The following is an 11,936-nucleotide window of genomic DNA, read 5'->3' as shown; positions in this document are numbered from 1 at the left end:
CGTGCAACGAAAAATGAAGAAGATGATGGAATTGATGGAAAATGGGAAAGATGATCATACCCAAACTACTTTAAGACAGGTCATGTGGGGTTAACAAAAGGATATGATCCCTTTTCCATATTTTTATAATCCGTTTTATTTATTATTTATGGTCGTTCCATCTTTTTTTTTCTTTTTCTTTTTCTCATCATTTAATCGTCTAGTATTTACCACCGATCCTATTTGATCCATTGTCTGTTATCATCATCATCAGCAATCATGATTACTTACTATTCATCCATCCCTATACATCATTACGTTCACCAGAAATACCTATCTTCTACAATAAGTGTATATATCCAAAACATATCTTTAATATATGACATTTATTGATTTGATGGATAAAAAAAAGAAAGAAGTTGTCTATAAGAATACATAAAGAATGGTACGATGTCAAGTAAGAGAGAGAGAGAGTATGCATATACCAGGTAAATATTTGAAGAGGACAAGATACAAAAAAAAAAAAAAAGGAGATAGTACTACGTATGTATGTATGTATGTAAAAGTATGTGTGTTAGACGAGAAAGAATTGATATATAAAATGATGTTCACAAGAATTGTTTTTCCATGAATCGTTCCAAAGGACTTTGAGATTCAGACCATCTAAAAAAAAAAATAAGGAATGAGCAATAGCAAAAAAAAAAAAAATTTGTATACTTACGAAGTAAAACCACGACGTTGTACCCATCGACCATTCAGTTTCTTTGATGTCTTTGCATTGTTTCTTGTTCGTTGTCCACGTACAGGTAAACTCATGGCATGTCGTCGGCCTACATAGTCATTGATATTACGGTGATGCATGACATGTTCACGGATTTGTCGTTTCAAATCAGTTTCAATGGTCATACTAGCCAATGTGTTTGTCAAATTGTTGATTTGTGATTCACTAAGTTCGGCAATCTTGATATTTTTGGGAATTGCAAGTTGATCGCACAATTTCAACGCTGTGGGTTCACCAATGCCATAAAAGTATTGTAAAGCAGTACTAAAAGACAAGAAATAAAAAAAAAAAAAAAAGAAAAAAAGATTAGAATATCTATATATCTACTTTTGTTAAAGAAAAAAAAAAAAAAGAGGATAATATACCTCACTAATTTACGATCGGGTAAATTGACACCAAGTAAATGTAACATTGTCTATAAAGAAAAAAGAATAAAAAAAGAAAAAAAAAAAAAAAGAGAAGAAAAGAAATGTTCACAATGGAAAGGCCCCTGGGACATTTTTTTTTTTCCAACCCAAAGATTGCCCAAGAAAAGATATCAAAAAAGAAAAAGCCACTTGGGAAGTAAGTGGTAGAGAATTAAAGTCACGCTCTCATTTTAACTACACTTCCATTAATCTTTTTTTTTTTTTTTTTTTACTCCTCCTTTTTTGGACATTATAATTACTTTTCATAATGTCAAGACCAGAACATATCGCACCTCCTGAAATTGTAAGTCATCTCCTTCAAAAAAAAAAAAAAAAAAAAAGAATGTCAAATAGGAAATCAACCTGCTTCAAACTACTTTTTAGACTAATCACTAGTGTGGTTTTTTGAAATTACCTTTTATATAAAAATAGTTTTATGGAGACGATGAAGCTAGAAAATATACTGAAAAGTAAGGAAAACATGAAATGAAAGAATAATAGATTTTAATCTTTTTTTAATAGTTCGCGTATTGCTTCTATTCAAGCAGAAATGGCTTATCGTGCTTTGGAACTACTGAACTTACCAGCTGGACCTGCCTATTTATTAGATATAGGTTGTGGATCAGGACTTAGTGGAGAAATTCTTGAAGAAGAAGGACATACTTGGGTTGGAATGGATATCTCGCCTTCCATGTTAGGTAAAGCATGGGTTACTAGTTGTTATGCATACTTTAGCTTATATTTCTTTTTATTATTATTATTATTAGAGGTAGCTTTAGAACGTGAAGTAGAAGGAGATTTGATGTTACAAGATGCAGGACAAGGTGTATGTTATCGACCAGGTACTTTTGATGGTGCTATCAGGTAAAATAAATAAATAAAAATAAAAAAATAAAAATAGAGTATTTGAATTTCCTTAATTGAAACTAAAAAATGATTATTTATATAGTGTATCCGTCTTACAATGGCTTTGTAATGCAGATAAGGCAGCGAATCGACCTAAAGCAAGACTTCAGCGATTTTTTTCAACATTGTATGCTTCATTACGTAAAGGTGCTCGAGCCGTATTCCAATTTTATCCTGAAAATGATGATCAAATCCAATTAATTACAGATGTAGCAACTCGATGTGGTTTTGAAGGTGGTTTACTTGTTGATTATCCTAATTCTAAAAAGGCCAAGAAATATTATTTATGTTTATTTGCAGGACAACAAAGTGGATTACGAAATGAAATGCCTAAAGCTTTAGGTGAAGATGGTGAATTACATCCTGATGAACAACGATCTATTGCTTATGAAAGACGAAGGGCTACAACTCGTAAAAGACGAACTAAACAAAATATTAAAGATAAATCATGGGTACAACGCAAGAAAGAAATAGCAAGAGAAAAAGGTGATAAAGTGGTAGCCAAAGATTCCAAATATACTGGTAGAAAACGAAAGACTCGATTTTAAAAAAATTCTATATAGATAGTATATATATATATATATATATTTTGTAGTAGTAGTAGATTACCCCCTCCTTTCTTTCCCCTTATATTCTTTTTTTATTATTTTTTTTATAGTTTGCATTATTTCATTACTTTGTTTAGTTAGTATACATATTTTCATTATCTTTTTGAATAAAGTTTATAAGGAAAGAGAAAATTTGGCTTTTAAGCGGCACCTTTTTTTATGATATTTTTGATCTCTTGACATGGCCAGGAAATCAAAAAGAAAACGCGAGTTTCCAAAAATATCTTTTTATTACTCCGCCCTAATAGGTAATTTTTTTTTTTTTTTCGCTTTGTCTTTCCGTTCCTCCCCTTTTTTTTTTTTTTTTCTTTTCTTTCTTCTTTCTTTTTTTTTTTTTTTCTCCTTCACTCTTTTCTTTTTCTTTTCTTTTATATATATATATATATATATATAGTTTATATATATTTTGATTGACCTTTCTGTTATTCACTTTTATAATCAAGTAAGTTCTTTAATAAATATATATATATTTATAGTTTAACTAACACGAAAGAGAATAGTTATCTCTTTTTTTTTTTTTATTTTAGTGAATTATGGTCAAGTCATCAAAAACACAAGACTTGGTTGATCTTACACTTCTTGAATCAATAGATGAAGATAGTATTACTTCTACTTTAAAGTTAAGATTCGATAATGGAGCCATTTATACCAAAGTCAATGATAATATTATCATAGCTGTCAATCCAAATCAAGAACGACAACAAGAATCTTTACAATATGTTGCTGAATATAAAGATACTTCCGACAAAGGTGCAGCTTTACCTCCTCATGTTTATCAATTGACCAACCAAACTTATTTACATATGCGACGTACTGGTATTGATCAATCTATTCTTATTAGGTAAAATAAATATAAAAAAAAATGATGATAATTAATGGATGATCATCCCAATTAACCATTCTTTTTTTTTTTTTTTTTTGACAGCGGTGAAACTGGTTCGGGGAAGACTTTTACCTACCGACAAATCCTACAACATCTAGTATCGCTTAGTAGCCACAAAAAAGAAACCAAGTTACACAGTCAAATCCTGAATGCTCAAGTAGTTCTGGAAGCTTTTGGTCATACGAAAACAGCATATAGCAACAACGCATCCCGATATGGCAAATTCATTGAAGTCCAATTTAATGAACGTGGTCGAATGATCGGGGCAAAAACTCTCAATTATCTTTTGGAAAAACCTAGAGTCATTCGCTCTTTATCTGGTGAACAAAATTTCCATGTCTTTTATTATTTATTGGCTGGTGCTTCTCCTGAAGAACGACAACTCTTACGATTGGATGATAATTCAAGTCAATACAAGTACCTCAGTCATACAAGAACTCCTCCTAATCCTTTAGATTCTTCTGATCATTATGAATCTCTCAAATCTGCTATGCGTTCTCTTGGTCTTGGAAAAAGATATCATGCTCGTATTATGCAATTATTGGCAGCTTTATTACATTTGGGAAATTTACAATTTGTTGATGATACTTCCGCTCAAGAAGCTGCTTACGTCAAAAATACTGATACCTTGGATTTGATTGCTGACTTTTTGGGGGTAGATCCTAGAGCTTTGGAAAATGTCTTGACTTATAAAACACAAATGATCAAAAAGGATGTGACAACATTGATTCTCAATTCAGAACAGGCTGGCGAACAACGAGATACTTTGGTGACAGCTCTCTATTCACTCTTGTTTTCTTGGCTGGTGGAACATATCAATATCAAGCTCTGTAGTGATAATGTACACAACGTTATTGGTATTCTAGATCTTCCTGGTCCTCAAACTCACTATACCCAATCCAATTTTGACAACTTTTGTATCAACTTTGCCAACGAACGCATGCATTATTACACATTGAAACAAATCTTCGAAACCGATGTCAATGATTATCGAATGGATGGTTTGGAAATGCCTGAAGTTCCGTACTTTAGTAACTCTGGATGTCTTGCTCTCTTATCTCGACCCAAACATGGCCTTATCGATATCGCAAACAATCACAGTAAATCTTCCAGTCGTGCTTATGATGCTAATATGTTGGATTCTTTTATCAAATACAATGGCACACATGACTCATTCTCTACTCGATCAGCAGATTCCGGAACACTTCTCTTCTCTGTACGACATTTTGATGGTCAAGTCACATACAATCCAAAAGGTTTTATCGAACGTAACAAAGATGTCCTCAATCCAGATTTTGTCACTTTGATCCGTGGTGGAGGTGATGTTCCTGCTTCTTACAATTCGTTCATCGTCGACTTGTTTTCCAAAAATGTCAGCACTGAATCTCATCCCAACGAATCCGAAGCTATCATGAATGCTCAACAATCCAACAAACCTACTCGTTTACCTTCCATGCGACGTTCGAAATCAACACGAAAAAGCAAGAATATCGATGATAATGATGAAAAGAACAATAACAAGGAACAAGAAACAACAAAGAAAGTATCTATGGTATTGGCTCAACTTCACTCGTCTTTGGATGATTTATCAAATATGTTGGATGAAACCATGCCTTGGTTTGTATTTTGTTTACGTGCCAATGATTCTTCGATTCCTAATCATTTTGATGTTCAACGTGTACGGTCTCAAGTACGATCCTTTGGTATTGCTCAAATCGTCAGTCGAATGCATGTTGCCTTTACAAACTCCTTTTATCATGATGAATTCTGTGAACGATACAATCAAACTTTAGCTGCCATGGGTGTAGAAAGTGATCGAACGCCTCGTGCTCAATGTGAAGCTGCTGTTGCTATTTTTGGTTGGCTGAGTTCTCAAGTTTCTATTGGCAATTCAAAAGTAAAAAAAAAAAAAAAAAAAAAAAAAAAAAGTGAAACAAATGAAAACTAATGAATTTTTTTTTTTTTTTTTTTTTTTTTTTAGATCTACTTGAATGAATCAGCTTGGCGACATTTGGAAGATGGATTACGATCAGTTGAAAAGGAACAACAACAAAAACAAAAGGATGAAAAAAGGATTCAAGATAATTCAGCCGCTCTCATGGCAGGTGGAGCAGCCATGGATCTTAGTCGACAACCAAGTGCTGATGCATTATCTACACATTCATTTGGTTCAGGCACTGATTTGTTAGGTGGACAAGGAGATTATTCTCAACATGGAGATAGACAAGCTTTAGCAGCCAATGCAGCAGCAGCAGCAGGATTACCTTTACCTCGAATGGGTGGTGGTGGTGGTGGTATGGAGTCGGTTTATTCTGATGATCAACGATCCTTCCTTTCTGATGATGAATATAACAATCGTGGACGATCTCAATACCCTTATTACGACAATGGATCGCAGTTTGGTGGATCTGAAGGTTTTACAGCAAGTGAAGCCGGTAATATGGAAATGAAACATATGCTTCCTCCTGGTGGTGCAGCCGAAGTGGAAGAACCTGAACCAGAAAAACCTTCCGGTGCTCGAAGACATTGGGTGAACTTTGTATGGTTTATGACATGGTGGATTCCTAGTAAATTCTTATTATGGTGTGGTCGAATGAAACGATCAGATGTACGATTGGCTTGGCGTGAAAAATTGACTTTGGTGATGCTGATTTTCTTACTTTCTGGTGCCATGATTTGGTTCTTGGTATTCTTTGGTTCCATGATCTGTCCTCATCAAAATGTATTTTCTATGAATGAATTACAACAACACAGCGATAAAGACAATGCCTATGTGACAATTCGTGGTGAAGTGTTTGACTTGACACAATTTGCTCCTCATCATTATCCTACTGATGTCATTCCTACATCATCTATCTTGGCTTATGGTGGTACGGATGCTACCAACTTGTTTCCTATTCAAGTCTCTGCTCTTTGTGAAGGTGTGACCGGCACAGTGTCTGATTATGTTAGCTTTGATTACAACGTCAATCTTACCGATACCAACGCCAGATACCATGATTTCCGGATCTCCAGTGCTGATTATCGCCCCCAATGGTACTTTGATCAGATGATGTATTTACGTAAGAATTACAAACTTGGGACGATGGGTTTTACACCGGATGATGTGAATAAACAAGCAACCACTCCTGTTACCATCAACAAGATCACCACGCCACGCTCTTGGGCTATCTTGAATGGCAGTGTATACGATATGACACCTTATATTCTCGGTGGACGCTCGGTCATGACGCCTCATGGTGGACAAGCTCCAGGCAATGTGGATACCAATTTTATGTCTGATACTGTGGTCAATCTCTTCCGTCAAAATGCTGGTCAAGATATCACATCTCAATGGAACGCCATGAATCTGGATGATGCTACCAAGACACGTCAATTGGTCTGTTTACGAAATCTGTTCTATGCTGGTACCAAGGATGATCGTAATTCTGCCAAATGTATCTTTTCAGAATACCTTCTTTTGATTGTCACTGTCTTCCTCTGTGCCGTGGTGGTATTCAAGTTCTTGGCCGCTCTCCAATTCGGTACAACGCGTGATCCTGAAAATCATGACAAGTTTGTGATCTGTCAAGTACCTTGTTATACAGAAGATGAAGACTCATTACGCAAGACCATTGATTCTATCTCAGTACTCAAATACGACGACAAACGCAAACTGTTATTTATTATCTGTGATGGGATGATTGTGGGTGGTGGCAATGATCGACCTACGCCTAGGATTGTACTTGATATTCTTGGTGTGGATCCTGATGTGAACCCGGAAGCATTATCGTTCTTCTCTGTGGGTGAAGGACAAAAGCAACACAACATGGCCAAGGTATATTCTGGTTTATATGAATGTCATGGACATGTGGTACCTTATATTGTCGTTGTCAAGGTGGGCAAACCAAGTGAACGACAAAAGCCTGGTAACCGTGGTAAGCGTGATTCTCAACTGGTCCTTATGCGATTCTTAAACAAGGTGCATTTCAACGCTCCCATGGCGCCTATGGAACTTGAAATCTATCATCAAATCAAGAATGTGATTGGGGTCAATCCATCCTTTTATGAATTTGTACTTATGGTTGATGCTGATACGGAAGTGATGCCGGATGGATTAAATCGAATGGTGTCTGTACTGGTGCATGATAGCAAGATTGTTGGTCTCTGTGGTGAAACGCTTCTGTCCAATGAAAAAGATACATGGGTGACGATGATTCAAGTCTATGAATACTTTATTTCACATTATTTGATCAAGGCCTTTGAATCTCTGTTTGGTACGGTGACCTGTTTACCTGGTTGTTTCTCGATTTATCGTGTACGTACTCCTCAAAAGAATCAACCTCTCCTGATTGCCAATCAAGTGATTGAAGATTACCAAATCAATAAAGTCGATACACTTCACAAAAAGAATCTGTTATTCCTTGGTGAAGATCGATATCTTACCACCTTGATTCTCAAACATTTCCCCAAGTTCAAGACCAAGTTTACTCCTGATGCTAAATGTCGTACCAATGCGCCAGATCAATGGTCAGTGCTTGTGTCTCAACGTCGTCGATGGATCAACTCTACGATTCACAACCTGGGTGAATTGGTCTTCTTACCTCAATTGTGTGGGTTTTGTTGTTTCTCTATGCGGTTTGTTGTGATGTTGGATTTGATCAGTACATTAGTGCAACCAGCAATTGTGGGCTACTTGGTATATTTGATTTATTCGTTGGCAACCTGGACGGGTCCTGTGCCTTTCATGTCGATCATCACCATTGCCGGTGTGTACGGTCTACAGATCATCATCTTTATGCTTCATCGAAAATGGGAATACATCATCTGGATGATTGTCTCTATCCTGGCCATTCCTGTGTTCTCCTTCTGGATCCCGATGTACTCTTATTGGCATTTCGATGACTTTTCATGGGGTAATACACGTGTGGTGTTGGGTGACAAGGGCAAAAAATTGGTGGTGGTGGATGAAGGTAAATTTGATCCCAAATCGATTCCTATGATGACATGGGCCGAATATGAAGAAGGATTATACATGGATGATCAACAATACGACAATGATGACAATGTGTCCTTGGGCTCTCGCGCTACCATGAAGACTGGATTCACACAAGGAAGTTATTATAGTTATGCCAGTCAACAACAACGTGGTACCATGTTACCTGGTCAATATGCACCTTCCAATCAACAATATATGGGTCCTCCTTCCGTTTATAATATGTCTAGTAATCAATCTTTCTATGGTCCTACTGGAACGCCTTCCTTTATGCCTGGTAGTCATATGTCCTTTATGAGTGCCATGCCTGGTATGCCTCCTATGGGTACTGCTGCTCCTCCTTATCGATCTCAATCTCCATTCCATCCTCCACAATAGATTTTATTTTATTACATATATACTATTTTTTTTTTTTTTTTGTCATTTGTTAGTTTTTATTTATTTCATCTCATTGGTTTGTTTTAGTAGTAGTAGTATCTCTCTCTCTCTTTTTTTTTTTTTTTATCATACAAAATATACTTTTTTTTTTTTTACACAACACACATGCATATATTATACATCTACATATTTTTTTTTGTCAATAAAGACGGTTTTTCTATGATTGTATTTTATTGTTTTATTATAAAGTCAAACTAAAACTACCATACTTTACATTTCTTGATAGGGTTCATGGGTGCACCAGCAGGACAATTGAAGGCTTTTGCAAAATCAGGCATGTTTTGTACCACAGCATTGACACGGACACGAGCAGGAGAATGGACATCACCAAGAATCTATAAAGAAGGATTAAATATTATTTTTATTTAATGGATGGATTTTACCTTTTGAATGGCTCTTTCAGGACGATCCTTTTCACACCATACACGACCAAAGTTGATGAAGAACAAGGCTTCAGGAGAAAGATCAAGACCTGATAATCGTAATTGAGGTGTTTTGCTGAACGCTTCGTATGCTAATGAGATGCCTCCATTATCGGCCAAATTTTCCCCTAATGTCATCTATATAAAGTTGTCAGTATAGGTAGTTTTTTTTTTTTTTTTTTTTTTTTTTTTTTTACTTTTCCATTGACATGATGATCTTGACCATCAGGACCTTGAATATTAAAACCATTGTATTGATCAATAAAACATTGTGCTTTTTCATTGAATTGTTCCATGGTCGCATTGGACCACCATTGTGATAATACACCATCCCCATCATATAATCGTCCACTATTGTCAAATCCATGCTATAAAAAAAAATACATCCTCCACAAAAAAAAAAAAAAAAAAAAAAAAAAGAGGAATAGAATGAGTAAAATCTCTAATAAGATATCATCTTTTACTTACAGTAAGTTCATGACCAATGACAACACCGATACCACCAAGACTAAGTGGAATTGAATTGATATCATAGAAAGGAGGTTGTAAGATACCAGCAGGAACAACCACCTAAAATAAAAAAAAAAAAAGAGGAAAGAAAAGGATATGAGTGAAAAGATACCATTCATTTTGTATATATATACCTGATTGTAAGTGGGACTAAAATAGGCATTCACAGCTTGCGGTTCCATAAACCATCTATCTTTATCCACCATTTTATCAAAAGATGACCAAGACTTGTTTGCAGCCCAAGAAGCCAAAGCCAATGCGTTTTCAAATTGAGTATCAGGACGAATGATCGAATTTAGGTCGCCATAATACTGTTGCAACGACAGGGGAGACCGTATATCAGGAGATTGAGTACTGTACATAGATTTGATAGCCATCTTTTGAATCTTATCGAGAGCTTTGGCCCGAGTAGCATCATCCAACCAATCCACACTTTCCAACCGTTGAGCATAGATAGTACGAATGGATTCCAAGAGCTGATGTATTTTCCCTGCTGTATCATTATCGTCATTGTTTATACCAAATACCCTGTTCACAAAGTAATGACCTAACAGTTCACCAAAGGCATCATTGGTACGTTGAATACATGTCCGTTGTCGCGTTGGCGATGATTTCCTACCAGATAGCTTGTTGTTCATCTCTTGAAGCACATCATTCGTAGCACGATCCAAAAGATACACATGATGTCGCATGGTGGACAACAAAATGTAGTTCTTGATAACTACCGTGTTTTGATCTTGCCATAGTTCGCCCAGTTTATCAAAGTAACTTGGTGTCATGACCACGATTTTATTGGGTGTTCTAGACATCACCCCTTGGAAGAATGTACGCCAATTAACATAAGAATATTTGTTTTCAAGATCTTCCAAAGTAAAAGGATTATAAAGAGAAATAGGATCTTGTAATCCTTCACTATTCAATGATGAAAAAAAAGAAAAAAAATAAGAAGAAGAAAAGAAAATAAATAAATAATATTAATTTCTTACAGTGAAGTTGACATAGCAGCAAGCTGTGTTTCAAAATCTATAGCAGCATCAATCTCAGGTTCATTCAAATCAGGCATGGTCAAATTTGCCAATTGTTTAATAGATTTTCTATAGATCTCGACATATTGTTTTTGTTCAAAATATTCCTTGGAAGGTAAACCCAAAGATGGTTGCATTAAAGTAATGATATTTTGATTAGGATTTCTATCATCAGGATCGACACTGGCAGAAAATAAAGGATTGGATCCACCTGTGATTTCCAACTGAATCAAAGCACCAAGTGTGTCTTGTTGTTTGATAGGTAAAAGATATTTTTCAAGTGGTTCTCTACCCAATTGATCTATTTGATCTTGATTCATACATGATTGATAATAATTTTTCACCATATTAAAATTTGAAATATCGGCTTCTTTTTCTTTTTGATCATTGAATGTCATTTCTTGATATGTATTTGTCAATATATTTTCAATCACTTTGGCATTAGCATCACGAAGATGATAAAATGTACCAACACCTTCATATAAAAAAAAAAAATTAAGTGATCTTTTTACTTTTTTTTTTGGTGATTCTAACTCCGTTTGCATGAATTCACTTACTTGATTCAGAATCAGGAATCGTAGCATTCTTTAACCAACCTCCACCTATTAATAGATAAAAAAAGAATGAATCATCATCATATATCGTTTTGATTTATTCTATTTTTACATGTATATTGATAGAAATCACTACATGGATCTATATTAAAATCCATATCAGCCAATATATTTAAAGCAGATTGTATACATCCTTGTGTGGTACATACATCAGTAGATGAAGATGGAACTGATAATGATACCATTATAATACTTAATTAAAAAAAAGAAAAAAACAATACCAAAAAAAAAAAAAATCCTCACTTTCTTTTTATACATAAAAAAAAAAATTAAATATATTTGTTATGAAAAACATCCATTATTTGTTTTTTTTCTATTGAATGTGGAAAATACAATAGATGATCGGTCTAGAATTTTTTTTTTTTCTTCGGGTAGTCACTTGATTTAT

The 11,936-nt window shown here is 34.9% G+C and overlaps 4 protein-coding genes across 4 annotated transcripts; 2 read left to right on the top strand and 2 right to left on the bottom strand.

The window, feature by feature from the left end:
* Positions 1–177: 177 nt before the first annotated feature.
* BX664DRAFT_362353 (uncharacterized protein) lies at positions 178–1,227 on the bottom strand. Its single transcript, XM_051548306.1, has 3 exons — positions 1,126–1,227; positions 701–1,024; positions 178–642 (listed from the first exon to the last, which is right to left on the bottom strand). Exons 1-3 carry the CDS (start codon positions 1,170–1,172, stop codon positions 588–590), a joined length of 426 nt encoding a protein of 141 aa, XP_051396309.1. The 5' UTR covers positions 1,173–1,227; the 3' UTR covers positions 178–587.
* Positions 1,228–1,379: 152 nt separating this feature from the next.
* Positions 1,380–2,726, top strand: BX664DRAFT_342723 (S-adenosyl-L-methionine-dependent methyltransferase). Its single transcript, XM_051547202.1, has 5 exons — positions 1,380–1,471; positions 1,600–1,637; positions 1,690–1,865; positions 1,935–2,031; positions 2,117–2,726. The coding sequence occupies exons 1-5, from the start codon at positions 1,436–1,438 to the stop codon at positions 2,619–2,621; spliced, it is 852 nt and encodes a 283-aa protein (XP_051396308.1). The 5' UTR covers positions 1,380–1,435; the 3' UTR covers positions 2,622–2,726.
* Positions 2,727–3,064: 338 nt separating this feature from the next.
* Positions 3,065–8,983, top strand: BX664DRAFT_342720 (chitin synthase-domain-containing protein). Its single transcript, XM_051547201.1, has 4 exons — positions 3,065–3,123; positions 3,182–3,522; positions 3,607–5,461; positions 5,546–8,983. Exons 2-4 carry the CDS (start codon positions 3,215–3,217, stop codon positions 8,915–8,917), a joined length of 5,535 nt encoding a protein of 1,844 aa, XP_051396307.1. The 5' UTR covers positions 3,065–3,123; positions 3,182–3,214; the 3' UTR covers positions 8,918–8,983.
* Positions 8,984–9,128: 145 nt separating this feature from the next.
* BX664DRAFT_362351 (uncharacterized protein) lies at positions 9,129–11,733 on the bottom strand (the record flags this gene model as incomplete). Its single annotated transcript, XM_051548305.1, has 8 exons — positions 9,129–9,312; positions 9,361–9,537; positions 9,597–9,767; positions 9,868–9,969; positions 10,044–10,821; positions 10,896–11,409; positions 11,492–11,536; positions 11,601–11,733. 8 exons carry the CDS (start codon positions 11,731–11,733, stop codon positions 9,178–9,180), a joined length of 2,055 nt encoding a protein of 684 aa, XP_051396306.1. The 3' UTR covers positions 9,129–9,177.
* Between the last annotated feature and the right edge of the window lie 203 nt (positions 11,734–11,936).

This window comes from Halteromyces radiatus (assembly GCF_025201355.1).
Source record: "Halteromyces radiatus strain CBS 162.75 chromosome Unknown BX664scaffold_10, whole genome shotgun sequence".
Taxonomy (NCBI): domain Eukaryota; kingdom Fungi; phylum Mucoromycota; class Mucoromycetes; order Mucorales; family Cunninghamellaceae; genus Halteromyces; species Halteromyces radiatus.
Note: the sequence above shows the minus strand (reverse complement) of the source record. Positions and strands in the feature narration are given on the sequence as shown.